This window comes from Vulpes lagopus, chromosome 4 (genome assembly GCF_018345385.1).
Source record: "Vulpes lagopus strain Blue_001 chromosome 4, ASM1834538v1, whole genome shotgun sequence".
Taxonomy (NCBI): domain Eukaryota; kingdom Metazoa; phylum Chordata; class Mammalia; order Carnivora; family Canidae; genus Vulpes; species Vulpes lagopus.
Genome location: NC_054827.1, coordinates 87,915,970 through 87,937,703, shown reverse-complemented (window position 1 = coordinate 87,937,703; position 21,734 = coordinate 87,915,970). Strand labels below are relative to the sequence as shown.

The 21,734-nt window shown below is 39.4% G+C and overlaps 1 protein-coding gene across 2 annotated transcripts in view; it reads right to left on the bottom strand.

Annotated features, from left to right (window-relative positions):
- Positions 1 to 21,734, bottom strand: part of ARSB (arylsulfatase B) — a 171,424-nt gene that overhangs the window by 68,279 nt on the left and 81,411 nt on the right. For both annotated transcript variants that reach the window (XM_041753113.1, XM_041753112.1), the window contains exon 5: positions 20,811 to 21,054. In XM_041753113.1, coding sequence (XP_041609047.1) covers positions 20,811 to 21,054 — 244 coding nt within the window. The remainder of the gene's footprint in view (positions 1 to 20,810; positions 21,055 to 21,734) is intronic.

The window sequence follows — 21,734 nt, the reverse complement described above, 5'->3', positions numbered from 1 at the left end:
TGCTCCTACAGATTTGCCTATGTTAGATATTCATATAAATGAAATCATAGAGGGGCACCTGGGTGGCTCAGTCCATTAAGCAGGTAAGTATCTGTCTTTGGCTCAGGTCCTGGGATCAAGCCCTGCATCAGGCTTCCTGCTCAGTGGGAGCCTGCCTCACCCTGTCCCTCTGCCCCTGCTTGTGTTCCCTCTTGCTCACTCTCTCTCAAATAAGTAAATAAAATCTTTATAAAAATGGAATCATAGACTATGTGGTCTTTCGTGATGGTTTCCTTCACTTAGCATAACATTTTCGTGGTTCACCCACATTGCAGCATCTATCAAGTACTTCATTCCTTTATATGGCTGAATAATATTTCATTGTAAGAATATAACATGTTTTCTTCATCCATATTCATCAGGGGACAGACATTTGGATTGTTTCCTCATTTTGGCTACTCTGAATAATGTTGTTATGTGTGTATGTTTGCATACAAGTTTTTGTACAGAAGCTTGTTTTCATTTCTCTTGGATATATACTGAGCAGTGGGTTTGCTGGCTCATATGGTAATCCTATATTTAACCTTTTAAGGACCTGCAGAACTGTTTTCCAAAGCACCTGTACCATTTACACTGTCACTGACTGTGAGCATTCCAATATCTCCACACGCTCATCATCACTTGTTAATGGTCGTCTTCTTGATTATAGCGATTTTTAGTTGGTATGAAGTGGTATCTCACTGCAGTTTTATGTTTTCATCTTCATGTGAATATTGACTACCTGTACAGCTGCTTTGGAGAAATATCTATTCAGATACTTTGCTCATTTTTTAATTGGGCCATTTGTCTTTTTATAATTGGGTTGCATTTATTCTGGATGTAATTCCCATATCAGGTGCATGTTTTGTTCATATTTTCTCTAATTCTCTGCGTTGTCTTTTTGCTTTCTTTATAGTATCATTTGCAGAACAAAAGTTTAAAATTTTGATGTGGTACAATTTATCTATTTTTCCTTTTGTTGCTTTTGGTGTTTTATCTATAAAACCACTGCTTAATCCAGGGTCACAAAGATTTACTCCGATCTTTTCTTTTAGGAAGATTATAATTTTAGTTCTTACATTTAGGTCTCTCATGATTTTTTTTTTTTTTTTTAAATCTCACAATCTTTTTGGTATATAAGTTCTTTCGCGTGCCCTTTTTTTTTTTTTTAAAGATTTTATTTGATTTACTCATAGAGACAGACACAAAGAGAGAGTGAGTGAGTGGCTAGAGACACTACTTGAGGGAGATAAGCAGCTCGATCCAGGAGCCTGACATGAATTGATCCCAGGGTCTCCAGGATCACACCCTTGGCTGCAGCGGCACTAAGCTCCCTACTGAGTGCGGACCCTGGTGAGGAGCTCAATCCAAGGCCCCAAGATCATGACCCAAGCCTAAACCAAGAGTCGGCTGCCCAATCCTCTGAGTCACACAGGCACCTTGGGTTTCTGATCCATTTTAAGTTAGTTTTTGTGTGTGCTGTGAGGTAGGGATCGAATTTCATTCTTTGGCATTAGATATCCAGTTATCCCAGTACCATTTATTGAGAAGACTATTCTTTCCCAATTGAACTACCTTGGTACCCTGTCACAAATGCAGCTGGTTCTGACACACAGCTCAGGGTGAGAATCACTAGTCTTGAGCCTTGTTATATGAAGTCAACACATTTGATTAAATGTTCTAAATTCTTGATTTTCTTCCATAGAGGAAAAGATGAGTGACTAGCTTCCAGACACTTACATAATGAGCCCATGTAGATGATAATGGCTTGCCCTTGAAAGGAAGTCCTAGTTCCTCAGAAAGTATCTTAAGAAAACCATTGATAACCTCCTACAATCAAGTCCCTTTAATAGGCCCCTGTATAGAGATAAAAGTACTTTGAACACATCTCTTTTTGCATATGATACAATTTCTTCCTCAAAGGTATGGGTACCAAAGTGAGATGGAAAAAAAAGTGCTTTGCATGGTCATGACAGTTTTCAGCAGTATTAACTGTGTAATTACCACAATCTTACAAATAAATAATGGCCTCATCAAACTCATACATGCTTATGGGACTGACTATTGCTATATTATAACATGTGTTGACTTCTATCTTCTATATGTATCTATGCATTTACAGGTAACGCTACAAACATTGTAGCATTTCATGATTATTTGTAAATTGTACTGTTCCAAAGTTTTATTTCCATACAACCAAAGTACTAGAAAGTGGATGCTATCAATTGTTTCAGTAGTTTCTGGTCCTCCTCCCGACCAGTTCTGAAGGCCTCACTCTCTCAGATGCAGTCCTGCACTGTCTTTAAGGGCACAGCCTTTCAGGGTCTGCATCTCAGGTCTACATGGTTATATAAACTAGAGCTTTTTGTTCATCAGCAGAATGTGGATAAAGGAACCTACTTACACAATTGTTAGGAGAATTAAATGAGGCAGCATACATAAAGCACACATACATAAACTTGGAATATGATGCATGCTAAATAAGCTGGTAGCTTAAAAACACCCTTTATATTGCAAAATGTGGATACTGATTCTGCAGACATGGAAACAGAACCACAATTACAAGACTATAATCTGAGATACAGATATAAGAATAATATGGAGATACAATGGAACATTATATTCCCATTCTTTCTTCTTGCTGGCAAGAATTCCCCTTATGAGGGATGCCTGGATGGCTCAGTGGGATGCCTGGGTGGCTCAGCAGTTGAGCATCTGCCTTTAGCTCAGGTGATTCCAGGGTTCCGGGATCAAGTCCCACATCGGGCTCTCTGCATGGAGCCTGCTTCTCCCTCTGCTGTGTCTCTGCTCTCCCTGTGTCTCTCATGAATGAATGAATGAATGAATGAATGAATGAATAAATAATTTTTTTTTTTTCTTTTAAACCTGTCCTTGAGCCGTGCTCTCTCACAGCGCTACCCTCGGGGAGAACCGAGGGTCAGGGCGAGGCGAGCGTGTGGTGGTGGGGCCCTTGCTCCGCTGCCCTTAAAGGACATTTATTTCCGTTCCTCCTCTTGACCGAGGCATCAGTTGTGTTGACTTTATTTATTTTTTATTTATTCATGAAAGACACACAGAGAGAGGCAGAGACAGGCAGAGGGAGAAGCAGGCTCCATGCAGGGAGCCTGATGCGGGACCTGATCCCGGGTCTCCAGGATCACACCCCGGGCCAAAGGCAGGCGCCAAACCGCTGAGCCACCCAGGGATTCCCAATAAATAAATCTTTTTTAAAAAAGAATTCCCCTTATGAAATACACTGGTGTATATAACTTTAATTTCGAAGACATATTACAATATTCTCTCCCATGTGAGAGTCTCATTTTAGAAAAGTATTAGTGTCAAATAAAGCTAAGTCACAGTCTACTAATCATGAAATGCATATAAAAAAGATATGTTGTCATCTGTTATCTAGGGATTTTCCCTATTTTTCAGATTAAGCATATGGTATAGCTTGCTGCACAAACAACACTATCTTCGTTAGACTGTTGATCCCATTTGTGAAATTTAAATCTCTGAATGACTAATGATGTTCATGGGAAATGATTTTCCAATAATCACACAAGTCCCTGCAATGACCTCACTTTATTATGGCAAAGTAGGGTGTGCTTTTACTCTGGCAAATGTTTGGGCTCTCTAAATAGCTTCTTAAGGTAGGCACCTGTGGGACTGTTTGAGGATCCTTACTGCACAATGCTCACTACCCACCCCAGCTTACGTGAATGACTATGGCAGTAAGAAGTCAAAGAATTATGTAAAGAAAAGGAACTCTAATGTGTTGTTCACATTGACAGAGACCCATCTATAAACCTGGCATGTTTCATCCATGTCCATAACCACCAAACTGGAATTATTTTGAGGTTTCTTTGTTTTGGCCAGGCTAGTATGAATAACAGCAGCTAGCATTTATAGAGCATTTATTATGTGCCATATGCCATTTTAAATGATCTACGTATATTATCACGTTTAATCATTGACACTCTGACACAGACACAATCTAGACACAGTGCAGTTAAGTGACTTGAAAGATCATGTAGTTGAGCAGGTGAAGGAACTGGGTTTGAAACTCAGGCAGAGTTTCTAACTGACTCCTGAATTCCTCACTTCTAACCACTATGCTAAATTGTCTCCTTAGCAGGATGTAGATGTGGCCTCAGTATCTCCTTGAATGTTTATATTTCCATTCATTCAGCTTATTTTCAAGGCTCTATTACCAAATATCTCTATTAACTTCAAATGCCCCTATTTACAAGAGAGAGAATCATTTTCTCCATCTTCTTCTCTTAAAAACTTATATAAAATGGTACACAGTTAATTATCTTTGATGACATTTTAGTATTGTTTTAATTCACCTCAAATTGCATATTCTCTGGATTAGCTTTAAAAATAACAGGGCAAGAAGAGACTGATCAGTGACTAGTTTCCAATATTCTATAAATATTTTCTAAAAGTCTACAGTTTCAGACACTGAGATCACAGCACTGTCCATTTATAAATAGAGTTTCCAGTTTTTGACTTTCATTTTCCAACTAGTTGAAGGGTGGGGCAGTAAAATATTTCCCATAAATAAATATAATGCTATTACATTCCATCTTCATTTTACCATTAGCTGCTGACCATCTGTCATAAAAAAGACACACTCTGAAAAGCAGTATCAAATTTTTAGAAACAGAAATAGCTATGATGATATTTTCTGAGATGAAAAATTTTGAAAAAGAAAAAAAGTTACTGATTAAAAAATTCAAGAAACACCCACAGAGTAAAGTCCATCCTGACCTCTTTGTGAGCATCGTCATTGTTTCCATCTTCACCTCAAGCTACTGAGTCATGACCATGTCCCAGGCATTGTGCTAGGTGTTTTATACATATTCTTTCACTAAATCCGCACATAAGTGTCTAAGAGGTAGGTACTACTAATGTTACCTCCTGCACATGAGGAAACTGCTGCTTACAGATGTTAAGTAACTTGCCCAAGGTCACATAAATAACAAATGGAGGAGATAAGATTTGAACTAGCTCTAACTACAGAGTTCACATTTTTAGCCATTACATAGCAGACCCTTGAACAATGTTAGGGTGAGGGATGCTGACTCCCCGTGCAGTCAAAAATCCATGTACAGGGGTGCCTGGGGGCTCAGTGGTTGAGCGTCTGCCTTTGGCTCAGGTCATGATCCTGGGGTCCTGATATCAGGTCCCACATCAGGTTCCCTGCAGGGAGCCTGCTTCTCCCTCTACCTGTGTCTCTGCCACCTTCTCTAAGTCTCTCATGAATAAATAAATAAAATATTTTTTTAAAAAAGAAATCTATGTACAAGTTTTGACTCCCTCAAAACTTAACTATTAATAGTTTACTATTGACCAGACCCTTACCGGTCTAACAATCAATTAACACATATTTTATATGTTAGGTGTATTGTAGATTGTATTCTTACAATCAAGGAAACTAGAAAAAAGAAATGTTATTAAGAAAATCATAAGGAAAATACATTTATCGTACTGTACTATATTTGTATTATAAAATCTGTGTATAAGTGGACCCAACACAGCTCACACCCATGTTGCTCAAGGGTCAATGGTACCACTGAAATTCCTCGCAGGATTTCTTTTCCTTGTTATCTGGGTCCAGGTGATATAAGGTTTGTGTAAATCCCATGCTCCTTGAAAAGCCATTTTAACATGCAAACATAACCATGAATAAAGAGTTTAGGCATGGGAATTATAAGATTTTGACTAAATTTGGTGAGGAAATACATAACTTAAATTCATTTGATATAGTGTTATATACAGAAAGATTATTTTCATGGACATTTTTATTAAGAAATCTTATTAAATTTTTAAAGTAGACTACTTGAGAAATAAGTAATATTATTAAGAATAACTGAATCACTCCCCTAAATATATCTTTTCCTATTTATTACTGAAAAATAATTTGTAGAACTTCTGGGTTAGTATCTGGGCAAACCAGCAGGGCCTAGTATGCCTTTCTTCCAATTTCCATGATAATACCCATAAAGAATTACAAAAAGATGAAAACTGGCAAGAGCACTGGAAACTAAAGAGAAGACCAGATGCCAAAGTCTCCAGGGGATTTTCACTAATGCCAATGCTGAAGAGATTAACAACATATTCTTGGATTCTAGCATAAAAATCAAAACCTGATCCCAAAGAAAACAGAAAAAAGATGGATTTGCTTTGTCCACCTCTAGCTCTGGGACTCAGAGATCGCACTAAAGAAAAAATGGGCAATGATCTTCCATTAGTTGTCTTCAGAACTGGCCCATCATACTTTTCCTCCCTCACTCCCAGTTACATCCCTCCCTATGTCCACCCAGGCAGCAAACACTAGATTACATGAAAGGAAACAGAAGACATGAGGCATAATATATAGCATTCTTGCATGTGAAGTTTTTTCCTAACAAGAAAAAAAAAAATCCAAATCTGAACAAACCCCTAGAGTGCTACATACTGTGGATTTAGGGTAGAAGCTCTTTTTTTTTTTTTTTTAAGATTTTATTTATTTATTTATCTATTTATTTATTTATTTGAGAGAGAGAGCAAGAGCACAAGTGGGGGGGTGGTAGGGGCAGAGGAAGGAGGGAGAAGCAGACTCCCCACCGAGCAGGGAGCCCCACACAGGGCTCGATCCCAGGACCCCGAGATCATGACCTAAGCTGAAGGCAGACATAACCAACTGAGCATCCCAGAGTTCCAGGGTAGAAACTCCTTTATTAAAAAGGCTGGTAAAGTAGATAAAAAAATAACACATCATTCCTTAAATATTTTGCTTTAACTTAAAAACATATATATTCACTTGGCATTCTTTGAATGCGGCTACTGGTTAGAATTCCCTGCCATCCTTATTTCATCAACCATACTTAAAATGCTTCTTTATAGTTTCTAGGGCTGTTTTTCTTTTCTTTCCTTTAAAATTTTAAATTTAAGTTTAATTTATTTAACACATACTGTATTATTAGTTTCAGGAGTAGAATGTAGTGATTCTTCAGTTGCACATAATACCCTGGAGCTGTTTTTCTTAAACTGGAGGAAGAGCCTAAGAACATGTGAGTTTCCAGATTTCTAGAGAATAATGGTGGCCATTTAATTTTAAACTCACCACATATTCTCCTTAGAAGCCATATTGAAAAGGAAAGAAAGTGGGGGTGCCTGGGTGGCTCAGTCAGTTAGGCATCTGACTTTGGCTCAGGTCATGATCTCAGGGTCCTGGGATAGAGCCCCACAGTGGGCTCTCTGCTCAGCGGGGAGTCTGCTTCTCCCCCACTGTCTCTGCCTCCCTCTGTCTCTCCCCCTGCTCATTCTGTCTCTCTCAAATAAATACTTAAAAAAAAAAAAAGGAAAGGAAAGAAAGCAAAATCATCCAATGCTTAAGCCTACAACATAAGTGGGAGCCAGAACATGTTTAAATTTCAGATAGGGTAGCTGTGAGGAAATAATCATCTGAGACCCGAAGAGTCAGTGCTAGTGACAATCAGGGCAGAGTCAGGCTGGCATCATGCAAAAGAGAGTGAGGGGGCACAAGAGGGAAGGGACTCATGAGGACTGCACCTGGTAAAATAAACCCTAGAAAAAGAGGGCCACACCCTGAGTGATGAAATGGATCAGAGGACCGGCCTCAGAGGAGTCAAAAGGAAGGGCTTAGACACTGCACAGGACAAGAGTGGCAGTCTTAGGAAGATACCAATTCTTACAGGAACAGGTGAAGAACAGGTGTCTTTTGGAGAGTGAATGATAAAAGGGGAAAAAGGAAGAGGCAAAAATCAGAGTCCTACTGAAACAACCTAGTATCACAGAATCACAAGAAGGCAGACTAGAAAATAGGGGCAACATTTATTTTAAAAAGTGCACTTCAGGGGCATTTGGGTGGCTAGTGGTTGAATGTCTGCCTTCAGCTCAGGTCATGATTCCCAGGTCCTGGGAAAAAGTCCCTCATCCCCTGCGGGGAGCCTGCTTCTCCCTCTGCCTGTGTCTCTGCCTCTCTCTCTGTGTCTCTCATGAATAAATATATAAAATCTTTTTTAAAAATGCACTTCACTATAGCAGTATAAGAAGGTGTTCTTGAATTAAGAAATAAATTAAACCATCAAAATCCCACCCCCATAGATTGCCTGCTATTACAGGTCCAGGAAATGCTGACATATGAAAATGTGAACAACAAAAAAGAACCCAGCATCTAAACAAAGTTACCACAGCATTTTAAAAAATAGGAGATGAGAATTCAAAACTTATAGCAAATGAAAACATTGCCCCTATTATGACAAAAAAACCCCACAAAGCAAAAGAAAACTATTACACAATATTTCTTTTTTTTTTTTTTAATTTTTTTTAAAGATTTTATTTATTTATTCATAGAGACAGAGAGAGGTGCAGAGACACAGGCAGAGGCAGAGGCAGAAGCAAGCTCCATGTTGGGAGCCTGATGTGGGACTCGATCCAGGGTCGCCAGGATCATGCCCTGGGCTGCAGGCGGCGCTAAACCGCTGCGCCACCGGGGCTGCCCTTACACAATATTTCAACATGAATTAAATATAATTAAATCAGCATCTGTCAATATGAATAAAAAAATTTAAAACTCTGACACTAAACTAAGGAAAGAAACTGAAAGAAAATACAAAGTCTCAGAAATGAAGGGACAGTATATATAACTGAAAGTATACGAGGCATATAGAGAATAAAAATGAAAAGAGAAAAGATAATTCAGAATAAAGAAAAGGGATCAGAGAGAAACAAATAAAAGATATGTAAATAAGATTCAATAATATTTATGATTGCAGTCCCTGAAGAAACAAAAAAGAGTGAAATATAACAATAATAAAAATCTTCTGAACCTCCATTCAAAAAAAACAAATCACTTGAAAAAAATAAAATCATGTTGACATTAAATGTATCAACAGGATCATAAAAAAACAAATAAAAAAATGGGGTAACATCTCCAAAAGATTCAAGGAAAGAGAGTGAGACAAGAATTTTATATCAGTTGAACTGTTTTTCAATTATCAAGGTTATAGAAAATACTTTAATAAATATGAAAGAATTCAAAGAATCCTGAGAATTCTATTAAAGAACCAATTCCTCCAACTAAGATAATAAATAACATTTCAGAAATGGAGAAGTGGTTAGCATGGAATATATTAGTATAGATCTAAGATTAAAACAAAATTATGAAGAAGGAAAGAAGAACAGTAATCTATAAATTATATGCTTTGACTGGGCAGAAAGAATACAACTAAGAATAAAACTGGAAGAGACACATGAAAGGGTGGAGTTGAATACGCTAGTAAATTTCTTCATAGGTAATAAGGAATCAAAGATGCCCATTTGAAGCTAACCAAAAGGAAAAAAGGAGGACTAAGAGAATTATATACAGATTCTCCTTGACTTGTAATGGGAGTATGTCCCAATAAACCCATTTTAAGTTGAAAACACAATAAGGTGAAAATGCATTTAATTACACTCTACCTATGGAACATCATAGCTTGGCCTACCTCAAATATGCTCAGAATACTTACGTTAGCCTTCAGTGGGGCAGATCATTAATGCAAGACTATTTTATAATGAAGTGTTAAATGCTTCATGTAATTTAAGAAATACTGTACTGCAAGTGAAAAACGTAACGGTTGTCAACATATCGGTTGTTTACCCTCATGATTGTGTGGGCTGACTAGGAGCTATGGTTTGCTGCTCAGCATCGCAGGAGAGCATCATATTGTACTTTACTAGTCAGGGAAAAGATCAAAAGTGAAACTTTGAAGTACAGTTTCTATTGAATGTGTATCGATTTTGTACTATCATAAAAACTCATAAATCAGGGACAGTCTGTAAAGATATTAGGATAAAGGTGAGCACTAGAATAAAATGTAAATCATTCTAAATATATTAAAGGAACTAAAAAAAATCAAAGATCAAAGATGAGAGTAAATATAACATAAAACAATATGATAAAGCTAGGAATAAAAATACCGGCCATTGCAATATATATATAAACTCATCTACTAAAATAAAATATTTTCTTTTTTTTTTTTAAAGATTTATTTATTTATTCATGAGAGGCACACATAGAGAGAGCAAGGCAGAGACAGAGGCAGAGGGAGAAGCAGGCTCCATGCAGGGAACCTCATGTGGGACTCGATCCCGGGACTCCAGGTTCACGCCCTGAACCAAAGGCAGGTGCCCAACCGCTGAGCCACCCAGGCATCCCAATAAAATATTTTCTGACTAGATCACCAAGAAAAACCTAACACTATACCTAACAACCACAAAATACACATACTTTTCAAGTTCACATGGCAGAGACACCAAGAAAGATCATATGTAGAGCCAAGGCCAAATTGAAAAGAACTCAGTAATATAAAGTATGTCCTCTGACCACAACAGAATTAAACAAAAAAATCAATAACTACAGAAAACCTAACATATTTGTATATTAAGCAACATACTTCTAAATACTTGGTCAAAGAAGAGATCATTTGCCCCACCCCTACTGTTAAACTTACCACTAATTTTAATGTCAATTTTACTTTGTCAGATATCAAGATTATAAATAAACTCAGCTTTCTTTTTGTTTGCAGGCAAATCCTTGCTGTAATGGTAATCACCATTGCAGAAGACAATAAAGCAATGTCTATAAACTCTTGGAGGAGAAGAAATTTGGCAAGATTTGTCAGATTATTATTTAAGTGCAAAGGCTAATAAATATTTCATATGGAAAGATTTATTTAAAAAGAACTCCTGGGGATCCCTGGGTGGCGCAGTGGTTTAGCACCTGCCTTTGGCCCAGGGTGCGATTCTGGAGACCCGGGATCGAATCCCACATCGTGCTCCCGGTGCATGGAGCCTGCTTCTCCCTCTGCCTGTGTCTCTGCCTCTCTCTCTCTCTCTCTCTCTGACTATCATAAATAAATAAAAAATTTAAAAAACAAAACAAAAACCCTCCTTATCATATATGTACCACTACTGAAAATTACTTTAAAATATGGGCACCCGGGCAGCCTGGGTGGCTCAGCAGTTTAGTGCCGCCTTCAGCCCAGGGCGTGATCTTGAAGACCCGGAATCTAGTCCCACATCAGGCTCCCTGCATGGAGCCTGCTTCTCTCTCTGCCTGTGTCTCTGCCTCTCTCTCTCTCCCTCTCTCTGTGTGTGTGTCTCTCATGAATAATTAAATAACATTTTTAAAAAATAAAATATAATAAGGGCAACCCGGCTGGCGCAGTGGTTTAGCACCTGCCTTCAGCCCAGGGTGTGATCCTGAAGACCCGGGATAGAGTCCCACATCGGGTTCCCTGCATGGAGCCTGCTTCTCCCTCTGCCTGTGACTCTGCCTCTCTCTCTCTCTGTCTGTCATGAATAAATAAATAAAATCTTTAAAAAAATAAAATAAAATAAAATAAAATAAATAAATAAAATAAAATATGGAGCAATGGATCAGAAGAGTAATTAAAATTAGGAACTGAAGAATGGCAAAGCTATATAATAAAAGGCGGTTGGTAACATTAAAGATAATTAAACATATAGATCAACATATATAATTTCTCTATTATGTGATAACACTGAATGCAGAAGAAAAGCTTTGAAGAGTTGTAAGATTTATAATATCACGTCTCAGAAGGCTGGGTCTATGATCCCAGATTAAATTAACAAGCATTTGAAAGTGGAAAATAAGCAGGAAAATAATGATCAAGAAAGGAAAGGCACAATAAAATTTTCTTTGAGTATGTCTGCCTCCAAACAAGATGGAGTAGCATGCAGGGTGGATTTAACCTCCTACCTAAAACAACCTAAGGAAAAACAGACAGGGGTGCCTGGGGTGGCTCAGTCAGTTAGGCATCTGCCTTTGGCTCAGGTCATGATCCCAGGGTCCTAGGATTGAGTCCCACATGGGGCTCCCTACTCAGTGGGGAGCCTGCTTCTCACTCTCCCTCTATTCCTCCCCCCTGCTCGAGTGCTCACTCTCTTTCTCAAATAAATAAATAAATAAAATCTTAAAGAAAAAAAAAGAATATGTAAAACAATAGTTTTCAAAACAAGGAATATCAGGCAAAGGACAGTGATCTCTGAGGGGTAGGAGACAAAGGAGTTGAGTCTTATTGGTACCCTAGCTTACTACCTTGAGAGAGTTTTCAGACCTTGGTGCACAGAAGGGGAACTGAGGCATAGCCCAGTGGACTCCCTGAGTTGAGGAGGTAGCGCTAAGGGTCCAGACATACCAAGGGATCGAAAAGTTCATAGGGTGGAGTACCAGAGAAGAGAAAGCTGCCCAGAAAGAGATTTGCAGAGAGTCCCTTAAACTATTTAGCTGAGCACCAAACAGATGTATGCAAGGGAATTACTTCAAACCGGGAAAAGAACCATCTGAAGAGATGAGAGGGAACAGTGGCCAGTAGTCACAGAGTTGGGGACAGCACATGCTCCCTCCAGCCAGATTCACAGGGCACTGCGTAGAGTACTGGGAAGGTGCTGACTCAGTAGTAGTAGTAGGAGTAGGAGTAGGAGGAGGAGGAGAATAATTAGTTCTAAACGGAGCAAAGGTCTGGACCTGCCTAATAAATTACAAAGCAACACCCAGAAGAATCTAACTATTTCTAAGTAGAATAAAAAAGATTTATAACAATACATAAATATCTAGCAGCTAACAAGGTAAAATGCACAATGTCCAGCATCAAATCAAAGATTAAAAGTCATGGAAACATGACCCATAGTTAAGAGAACTATCGTCCCTTCACAACCAACCCAGAACTAACTTGGATGCTGGAATTAGCAGCAGTCATTAAAAGTTATTTTAGGGGCAGGAGTCTGCTTCTCCTCCCTCTTCCACTCCCCCTGCTTGTGCTTGCCTTCTCTCACTCTCTCTTTGTCAAATCAATAAATAAATAAAATCTTTTTTTAAAAAAAAGTCTTCATTCAGAGGTTCTTAACCTTTGGCTCATTGACCATTATTTTCTTTTTTTTTTTTTAAGGTTTTATTTATTTATTCAGAGAGAGAGAGAGAGAGAGAGAGAGAGGCAGAGACACAGGCAGAGGGAGAAGCAGGCTCCATGCAGGGAGCCTGACGTGGGACTCGATGGATGGGTCTCCGGGATCAGGCCCTGGGCTGAAGGCAGCGATAAACCGCTGAGCCACTGGGGCTGCCCGACCATTATTTTCACTGGCCTTCATGGTATCTGTGAAAGTGGGGTTAAAAGTGACTTATTTTCCCTTTAGTTTTTCTCTTGAAATTGAATCCATAGTGGGGGAAGTTTAAGTTGTTGTTTTTAGCTTTACTTATTATTCTTTTGGAGGGGTGGGGGAGAGAGAGAGAGAGAGAGACAGTGCACGCACAAGAGGAGAGCAGAGAGGGAGAAGCAGACTGTCCGCTGAGCAGGGAGCCCAACATGAGGCTTGATCCCAGGACTCTGAGATCATGACCTGAGCTGAAGACAGATGCTTAACCAACTGAGCCATCTAGGTGCCCCAAGTTTTAAGTTTCTAAGTTATTAAAATTTTAAGATATTTTACATCATCAGATAATATTTGATTCTCACTATTGTCATCTTATAACATCAAGAAGAATTTCTCATTGATGACAAAGAAAAAAGATGCTTACCATTATGATTAAGGGTTCTGCTTGTGTTTATGTAAGTGTAATAAAATGAGTTTTTAAAAAAGCAGAAAGAGAAAAAACACTGTGAGATAATGATCCTTTGAAATGCCTTAAAACAGCCTATAGGCTCCTTATCAAGTTGAAAGTGGAAAAAACATACAGAACTGGAAAGAACTTAGAGAAGCTGTGTCTCTAGAACTGATAACATGCTCTGTGGTTTGGAACAGAATTAAAAAACAAGCAGTTGAAGGAGCTCCTGTTGCAAATAATGTCACTTGCTCCAGAACTACTGATTCTTCTGAAATTTTTAATATTTTGAAGCAGGTCTAAGAGGAACTGATAACTGTGCAACTAGCAAAACCTCTGATGCTCACAGCACAGCCAACTCCATTACTGGAATTCCTATTTCATGAAACCCTTTTGAAATTTTCAAAAATTAGCATTATCTTGAAACTGGCATTCCAAGTAAATATCTGAAAGTTCCAGAACCCTGGGCACAGATCAAGTGTCTCTGACATTTGGCTGCCCATTTGTTTTTGCTGCTTTGGAAAAGAAGCTCCAGATGTCAATGTGACTGGTTGCTTTCACTATGAGCAGTCATGGCAAATGTTGCACCACTCATACCGAATGATGGCCTGCCCAATGCTGGGAGAAGCATCAACTTCAAGGCCAGAGGGGCTGAGTTATTTTTCAGGATCTTTCACCAAGAAATAGAAGAATGAGAGTAGTTGTTCACTTACTAAATAGAAATTTGCTGGATTTCCAGAGCAAAGTCTTGAAATGCTTAATTAAACTTTGGGCAGAAATTTTACTTTTTTTTTTTTTTTTCAAACAGAAAAGGAAAGCCCACTGTCTTATGGTGTAGCATACTTGGACAATATTTTTGGCCGTATCTCTTGGCTAAGGCCCTGCAGTCAGTATTATGTATGCTGCTCAAGAATGGAGAACTCTTGTTCTATTAAAGCTGGGTCACCAGGAGTTCAGTATCCTTCTAACACTCCCCTAATCTGGAGTTAAAGGTGCCCAAACTTTTTCCAGTCTCTTTGTAAGCAGAAGTAAACATGTGCCAAACTCTTAAAGGTTACTCGTAATCAATAAAATCTTAAGATTGAAATGTGGATATATAATCCAAAATTTGGTGATACGCACAAACATCAAAGACTTAGACTTTGCCAAAGAAAACAGCCTCAGTGAGCTGGGGGCAGAGGAAATTATTCAAACTGAATTCAACTATTTCCCAACTAAGGCTGCTCTCATTTGGCAAAGTATACTACAGAGTTTTGATTCCATTTGCTATGGTGTGCTTTTGCAAGCCAGGATTTTACAACACTTTTGCCACCAAAACAAAACAAAACAAAACAAAAATCAAAACTGATTGGATGTCAAGCATGACACATATGTTATCATATAAAAACCACTCAAAACTTTCTCCTATTTCTTTAAATCAAACCTCAACACCTTTCACAGTGAAATTAGCAATCAGCTGAAGTTCAAGTTTTGCTTGGCATGGAAATTTTTATTCTGTTTCCTTCTTATCATAAAGCAGGTATTAATTTTTGCATGAAAAATTAATGAGAGAGGGGTGCTTGTGTGGCCCAGTCCAAAGTGCATGCAACTGATCTTGGGATTGTGTGTTCGAGCCCCATATTGGTGTAGATTACTAAAAAATTACATAAACTTAAAAAAATAAAGTAACAGATTTTCTTTTAAAAAATTGAGACAGGTTTATAAAGAATGTTTCTCGTATTTTTCTATGTTTAATCACAGAAAAAATGTATAATCAGTGTTTAATATCACAAAAATTAATTCTTTTTTTTTTAAAGATTTTATTTATTCATGAGAGACAGAGAGAGAGAGAGAGAGAGGCAGAGACCCAGGCAGAGGGAGAAGCAGGCTCCATGCAGAAAGCCCGATGTGGGACTCGATCCCGGGACTCCAGGATCAAGCCTCAGGCTGAAGGTGGCACTAAATCGCTGAGCCACCCAGGCTGCCCACAAAAAATTAATTCTTTATAAATTTTTGTGCATATGTTTAGATACTTTTCTTCTGTAAATTCACAGCTTTCAGAGTCTCAAAGAAGTCTGTGAATCAAAACCCTAGAAAAAACTCATTCCTCTCATTTAGATATCAACCTAACATAACACACATAATCTTCTCTCAACAGCTAAGAATTATATGGAAGAAAATCAAAGCATCACACTTAGAAGAAAATATTTAGCACTTTTCAGGCTGAGAAAAAGCCTCTGACCAAAAAGAAGCAAAAGAAAAACTGATTTCAGCAAGAAAACTCAAACTTCAATAAATAAATGTAAAAAGTCACATTTTCAAAAGCGTAAATACAAATGGAATATAAACATTTTAAAAATTCATGTTAAAATGAGATAATTTTGCCTATGATATTAAGAAAGAGGTTTTTTAAAGCTATATAAGGAAAATCTGTGAAGGAGATGAGAATTCTCATATACCAGTGGAATAAGAGTACACTGGTACTTTTTGGGAAGGCAATGTTATAATGTGTATCAAATGCTTTCAAAATAGTCATCTCTAAATACTGTACAAGGGGATCCCTGGGTGGCTCAGTGGTTTAGCGCCACCTTCAGCCCAGGGCGTGATCCTGGGGTCCTGGGATCAAGTCCCACGTCGGGCTCCCTGCATGGAGCCTGCTTCTCCCTCTGCCTGGGTCTCTGCCTCTCTCTCTGTGTGTGTCTCTCGTGAATAAATAAATAAACTCTTAAAAAAATTTTTTTTAAAATAAATAAATACTGTATGATATCTCATTTATGTGGAATCTAAGAAAAGGGGGGGTGGCTGAACTCTTAGAAACAAGTAGAAGGATGGTTGCCAGGGGCTGGAGGGTGGGGGATCTAGGGAGATGTTGCTCAAAGGGTACAAACTTCCAGCTATTAGACGATTAAGTCCTGGGGATCTAATGTACAGCACGCTGACTACGCGTCACAATACTGTATCATATACTAGAGAGTTATTAAGAGAGTGGATCTTAACTGTTCTCACACACATAAAAATAGTAACTATGGGAGATGATAAACGTGTTAACTAACCTTATTTTGGTCATCACTTTCCAGTATATATGTGTATTAAATGATCACAATGTACACCTTTAGTTTACACAATGTTTTATGTCATCTATATCTCAATAAAGCTGGAAAAATGAAATTAAACTATACATCATTTTTCCTCCCATTAGGAATTCAGCAGTCATAAGTCAGTGAGAGGAGAGAAAGGTGTCAGACAATGTTTGACTCAATGACAGAACACTAACCACCCAGCATGTCCCTTGAATATACATCTCAGATTGCGGTGTTGCCTCATGGTTGAATGATGAAATATAAAGACAATTTAACAAAATCAACTTCCAGATTTAACTTGATACCTATTTTCTTCATTCTCCAAAATTAGGCAAACTTTTTCAAGGTTTGTGTTCCATAGCAACACAAGAAGAACAACTAAAAATGCATGCAATAAAGCTGACATTCAAAAAAAGTAAGTAGGGATGCCTGGATGGCTCAGCGGTTGAGCTCTGCTTTCAGCTCAGGGCGTGATCCTGGGGTTCGGGGATCGAGTCCCGCATCGGGCTCCTTGTGTGGAGCCGGCTTCTCCCTCTGCCTGTGTCTCTGCCTCTCTCTGTGTGTCTCTCATGAATGAATAAATAAAATCTTAAAAAAAAAAAAACAAAAAAGTAAATATGTAGAACTCATTCTTTTGAATAATTTAATTTTAAATAATTTCTATATAACGAGAAGTATCCAAAATATAGACAGAGATTTTATGAAGAAATTGTTTACTCCAGTGTTAATGATAAAAAGAATAAAGATCAATCTATAGTAAGGGAATTGTTAAGGATATCAAGGTATGTGACAGAGGGGCACCTGGGTGGCTCAGTGGTTGAACCTTTGCCTTCGGCCCATGGCGTGACCCCAGGGTCCCGGGATGGAGTCCCACGTCAGGCTCCCTGCATGGAGCCTGCTTCTCCCTCTGCCTGTGTCTCTGCCTCTCTCTCTGTGTCTCTCATGAATAAATAAATAAAATCTTTTTTAAAAAAGGTTAATGACAGAATATGTAATCATTGAAATAATATTTGCAATGAGTTTCTTGGACAACATGATTAAAACTGATGATGTGTGAGTTGAGGAAAAAAAGAGACAGCAAAAAAAATGCTAGGAAAAATTTTAAGGGAACATGACATGTTTATGGTAGCTGTTTCCAGGTAAGATCTGGGTGGTTATTTTTATTGTCTGTGCTTTGCAAGTTATCTACAATGAGTATATATTACTGATATCCAGGGAAATTACATCGAGTCAGCATAGAACACGTGTGTACATCTAATGTTTAGATCATGAAGAGGGGCACAAAGATTTTAGAGAAAAACAAAAATGTCATCTTGTATGAATGAGCAAATAATGAGTATAAACTTTCAAAACAACTAATGAGAGAAAAAGTTTTCTTGTTTACTTCTTGGCTTAGCTGTTTGATGAGGTGGATACGGCTCTGTTCTCTTTAAATGGCAAATCATAAACTGGTCGTCCAATCCAAACGGAAAAACCAACTTCTCAGGCAAGAATAGGAGGAAACAATTTGGGGCTGGTTAGGATTTTTCCCCCAAAATAGTATGATTTAGAAGAAGGACTCTTCAAAGTAATAGTTGGAAAATAGGAAAAGGTAAAAAAAGAGCTCCTGATACTTTAAATTTTGCTGTTTGAGAAAAGATCTTTTAAATTCTCTTTAAAAAAAAAAAAAACTTGGGAACTTTGAATTGCAAAGTAATTGAAAGAAAAAGGACACAAAGCTAATCGAATCAGAATTTCCCCTGGGTCTGTAGGAGATGAAGACCTTCCCTAGTCTCACCTCCTGGATGAAATTCATTACAAAGGAACCAATAGACTCCATGCTTGTCAGAGGCCAAACAGCCCTGCCCAATGCTACTTTCATCATTCCTAAGCTCATAGGACATTTTAAATTTTAGCATCAAAACTAAAGTTCCTTTGCATAAAGTAATCTTATCTCAAACACTACTATTTATTTTTATTTATTTATTTTTTAAGTAGGCTCCTTGGCCAGTGTGGAGTCCAATGTGGGGCTTGAACTCATGCCCCGAGATCAAGACCTGAGCTGAGATGAAGAGTTGGATGCTTAACCGACTGAACCACCCAGGTGCCCAAACCCTCCTATTTTTAATACTGAATATCACTTACATAAAAATTGATAATATAAATATTAGAAATAACCAGTATATCCAGCAGTTGGGGACTGGTTAAATTATGGTATATCCATACTATGCACTATGGATTATAAACCTAAATGTCTACAGGGACCAGGTAGTTCACACCAGTGAATGGAGTGGGCCTGGGTTGGGATTTGGGGGCAATGGAGACAAGTGATTTGAAGAGGGAATAGTCTAAGGAAGACAGAAACAACTTGATTGCTGTCAGTTGGCTTTGTGGTAAGGTTGGATCCCTGTGTTGCCAGAATTGCCTATTTTTAAAAAGTTTTATGTGGAAATAATATCAAATTTAAAGAAAGTTGCAAAACTAAGAAATACTAAAAGAACCACCTATGCCCTTTACCCAGATAATCTTACTGTTAATTATTGACTCAGTATGTATTTTTCCTGTGTACACACACACACACACACACTGTATATCTCGAACTATATAGGAAATACATGCACATAATTTTTTCTGAACCATCTAAGGATATGTTAACATGTTATCGTGACACTTTACTCCTACTCGACTGCATGTTTCCTAAGAATAGAAACCCTACTATTTTTGAGATGGAGCATCTGGAATGGGATGAAGAAGAGAACACGAGGAGGTTGTCTCCTCCTGACCATTAGGGTAGTCAATCAGCCACTTTTTCTCCCTCTGTAACACCAAAGAGAGGTTAAATCCTATTGCACTAGACAACTGCCATTCCACCAGTAAAATATATGTACAATATGTGCACATTTATTTATAACTTGGATATATGTGCTAATCTTCTAATACGTTCTGTACCTTATAAAACATATTCTTAGACAAAATTAAGATAAAATCAAAAACAAATACAAGCTTATAATTTTCTTCCTGCACCCCTGGTGGTATGTACCTCCATTTTTCTACGCTGTGGTGGCTAAACCGGAAAAGGACTGCCACCATTTCCGAAGCTGAGTCTGGGTTCTGCTCCCCAGCGTACCTCCTTATGTCTGCCAACTCTCCTCCACAACACACGTCCTTACTGCCTTCACAGTGTTTATGGCTACTGGAAATCATCTTGCTTATTTATGTGTTTAGTTATTTCCTCTCTGCACTCCCTGCCCTCCCTCACCTTCTCTACTAGAACACAAGCTCCATGAGAGCCAAAATCTTGTCTGTCTTGTTCACTTCGAACTCCCCCACCGCTAAAACAGGGGTGGATGGTTCAGGGCAGCCCGGGTGGCTCAGCGGTTTGACGCCGCCTTCGGCCCAGGGCCTGATCCAGAAGGCCTGGGATCGAGTCCCACGTGGGCTCCCTGCATGGAGCCTGCTTCTCCCTCTGCCTGTGTCTCTGCCTGTGTCTCTGCCTCTGTGTGTGTGTGTGTGTGTGTGTCTCTGTGTCTCTCATGAATAAATAAATAAAATCTTTAAAAAAACAAACAAACCGGGGTGGTTCATAGTGGGTGCTCATTAGATACTCTCTGGCTCCCATTCCAGCTCTATCCCCTGTGTAGCGCTCCATTCTCCCAGCAGACAACAGGGCAGGTCCCCCGGCCTCCAGGAAGCAAATACCCCATCCTACCCCTTTGAGAAGCTTCTCTGCTTAAAAAAACACCTGTAGAGGGCAAGCAGCTGAAGACAATCTTCCTCTTTGTATCAAACACGTGGCCACAATCTCAAATCCAGAACATCTCTATACATCCTGACAATAGTTCTAAAAACATTTTATTCTTTCTAAAAAATAATTTATTTGTGGGCACCTGGGAGGCTCAGTGGTTGAGCATCTGCCTTGGGCCCAGAGCATGACCCCAGGGTCCCGGGATCGAGTCCCACGTCAGGCTCCCCGCTCGGGGGCTGCTTCTCCCTCTGCCTCCCTGTCTCTTGTGGATACATAAATTTCAAAAATCTTTAAAAAAATAATTTACCGGTAAGCTGAACTATCATTTCCACTCAGTCCCCCAGGCTGCTCTTGCCGCCCGCCCCGGGAGGGAACAAAGGAGACTGAGCAGTACCTGATGGTCCTCCACACGTCGAAGCCATCCAGAGGCTTGGTGCCCTTCGTGCTGCCCCCGGCCAGCCCCACGAGGGTGGGCAGCCAGTCGGAGATGTGGATGAGCTCCCGGCTCTTCACCCCCTTCCGCTTCAGCAGGGGGCTCGCCACGAAGCCCACCCCTCGAACGCCTCCTTCCCACAGGCTCCATTTTCGTCCTCGAAGCGGCCAGTTGTTGCCCCCCGCCAGCGTCTGTCCTCCGTTATCTGAAATACAATAAGGTCTCTGCATGAGGACGACGCCAGACACATTTAAGGACCCAAGGAGTCTATGCTGCTTTGAAATGCTGCTTAAGAGGGGCCCCCGGTGGGCCCAGTGGTTGAGCGTCCGCCTGCGGCCCAGAGCATGACCCTGGGGTCGTGGGATCGAGGCCCGCCTCGGACTCCCTGCGCAGAGCCTGCTTCTCCCTCGGCCTCTCTCTCTCTGTGTCTTGAATGAATAAACAAATAAAACCTTTTTTAAAAAATTTAAAAATAAATGCTGCTTAAGAACTAAGACAGATGCTCCCTCCTTACCATGTCCCATCCTAACCTCCCCTCTTGCACCCACACCTCCCCCCATTACACAGAATCAGAGGGCGCCGTGGCACCAATCTGACACCAGACCTTCAAATCTCTTGGGTCGGGTCGCTGGAAAGCAAGGAAGTCCCCGGAGGAGAGCTGCTTGGGTTACAGCCCTGCACGGATAATCGATGACTGGGCTGCAAATGCATGCATGCAATTGTGGGTGAGGCAAAATGAATCCAGGTAAGCTAAGCCCCTCACTGTCCACAAAAAGAAACCTCAAGTGAAATTTCACTTAGTGAGTTAAAGCTCCTGATAATGGGGACAGCAGACCTTTCTCTTTTACTCTCCTGGAAAAAGTTTCTAACATTTAAACTGGTAAC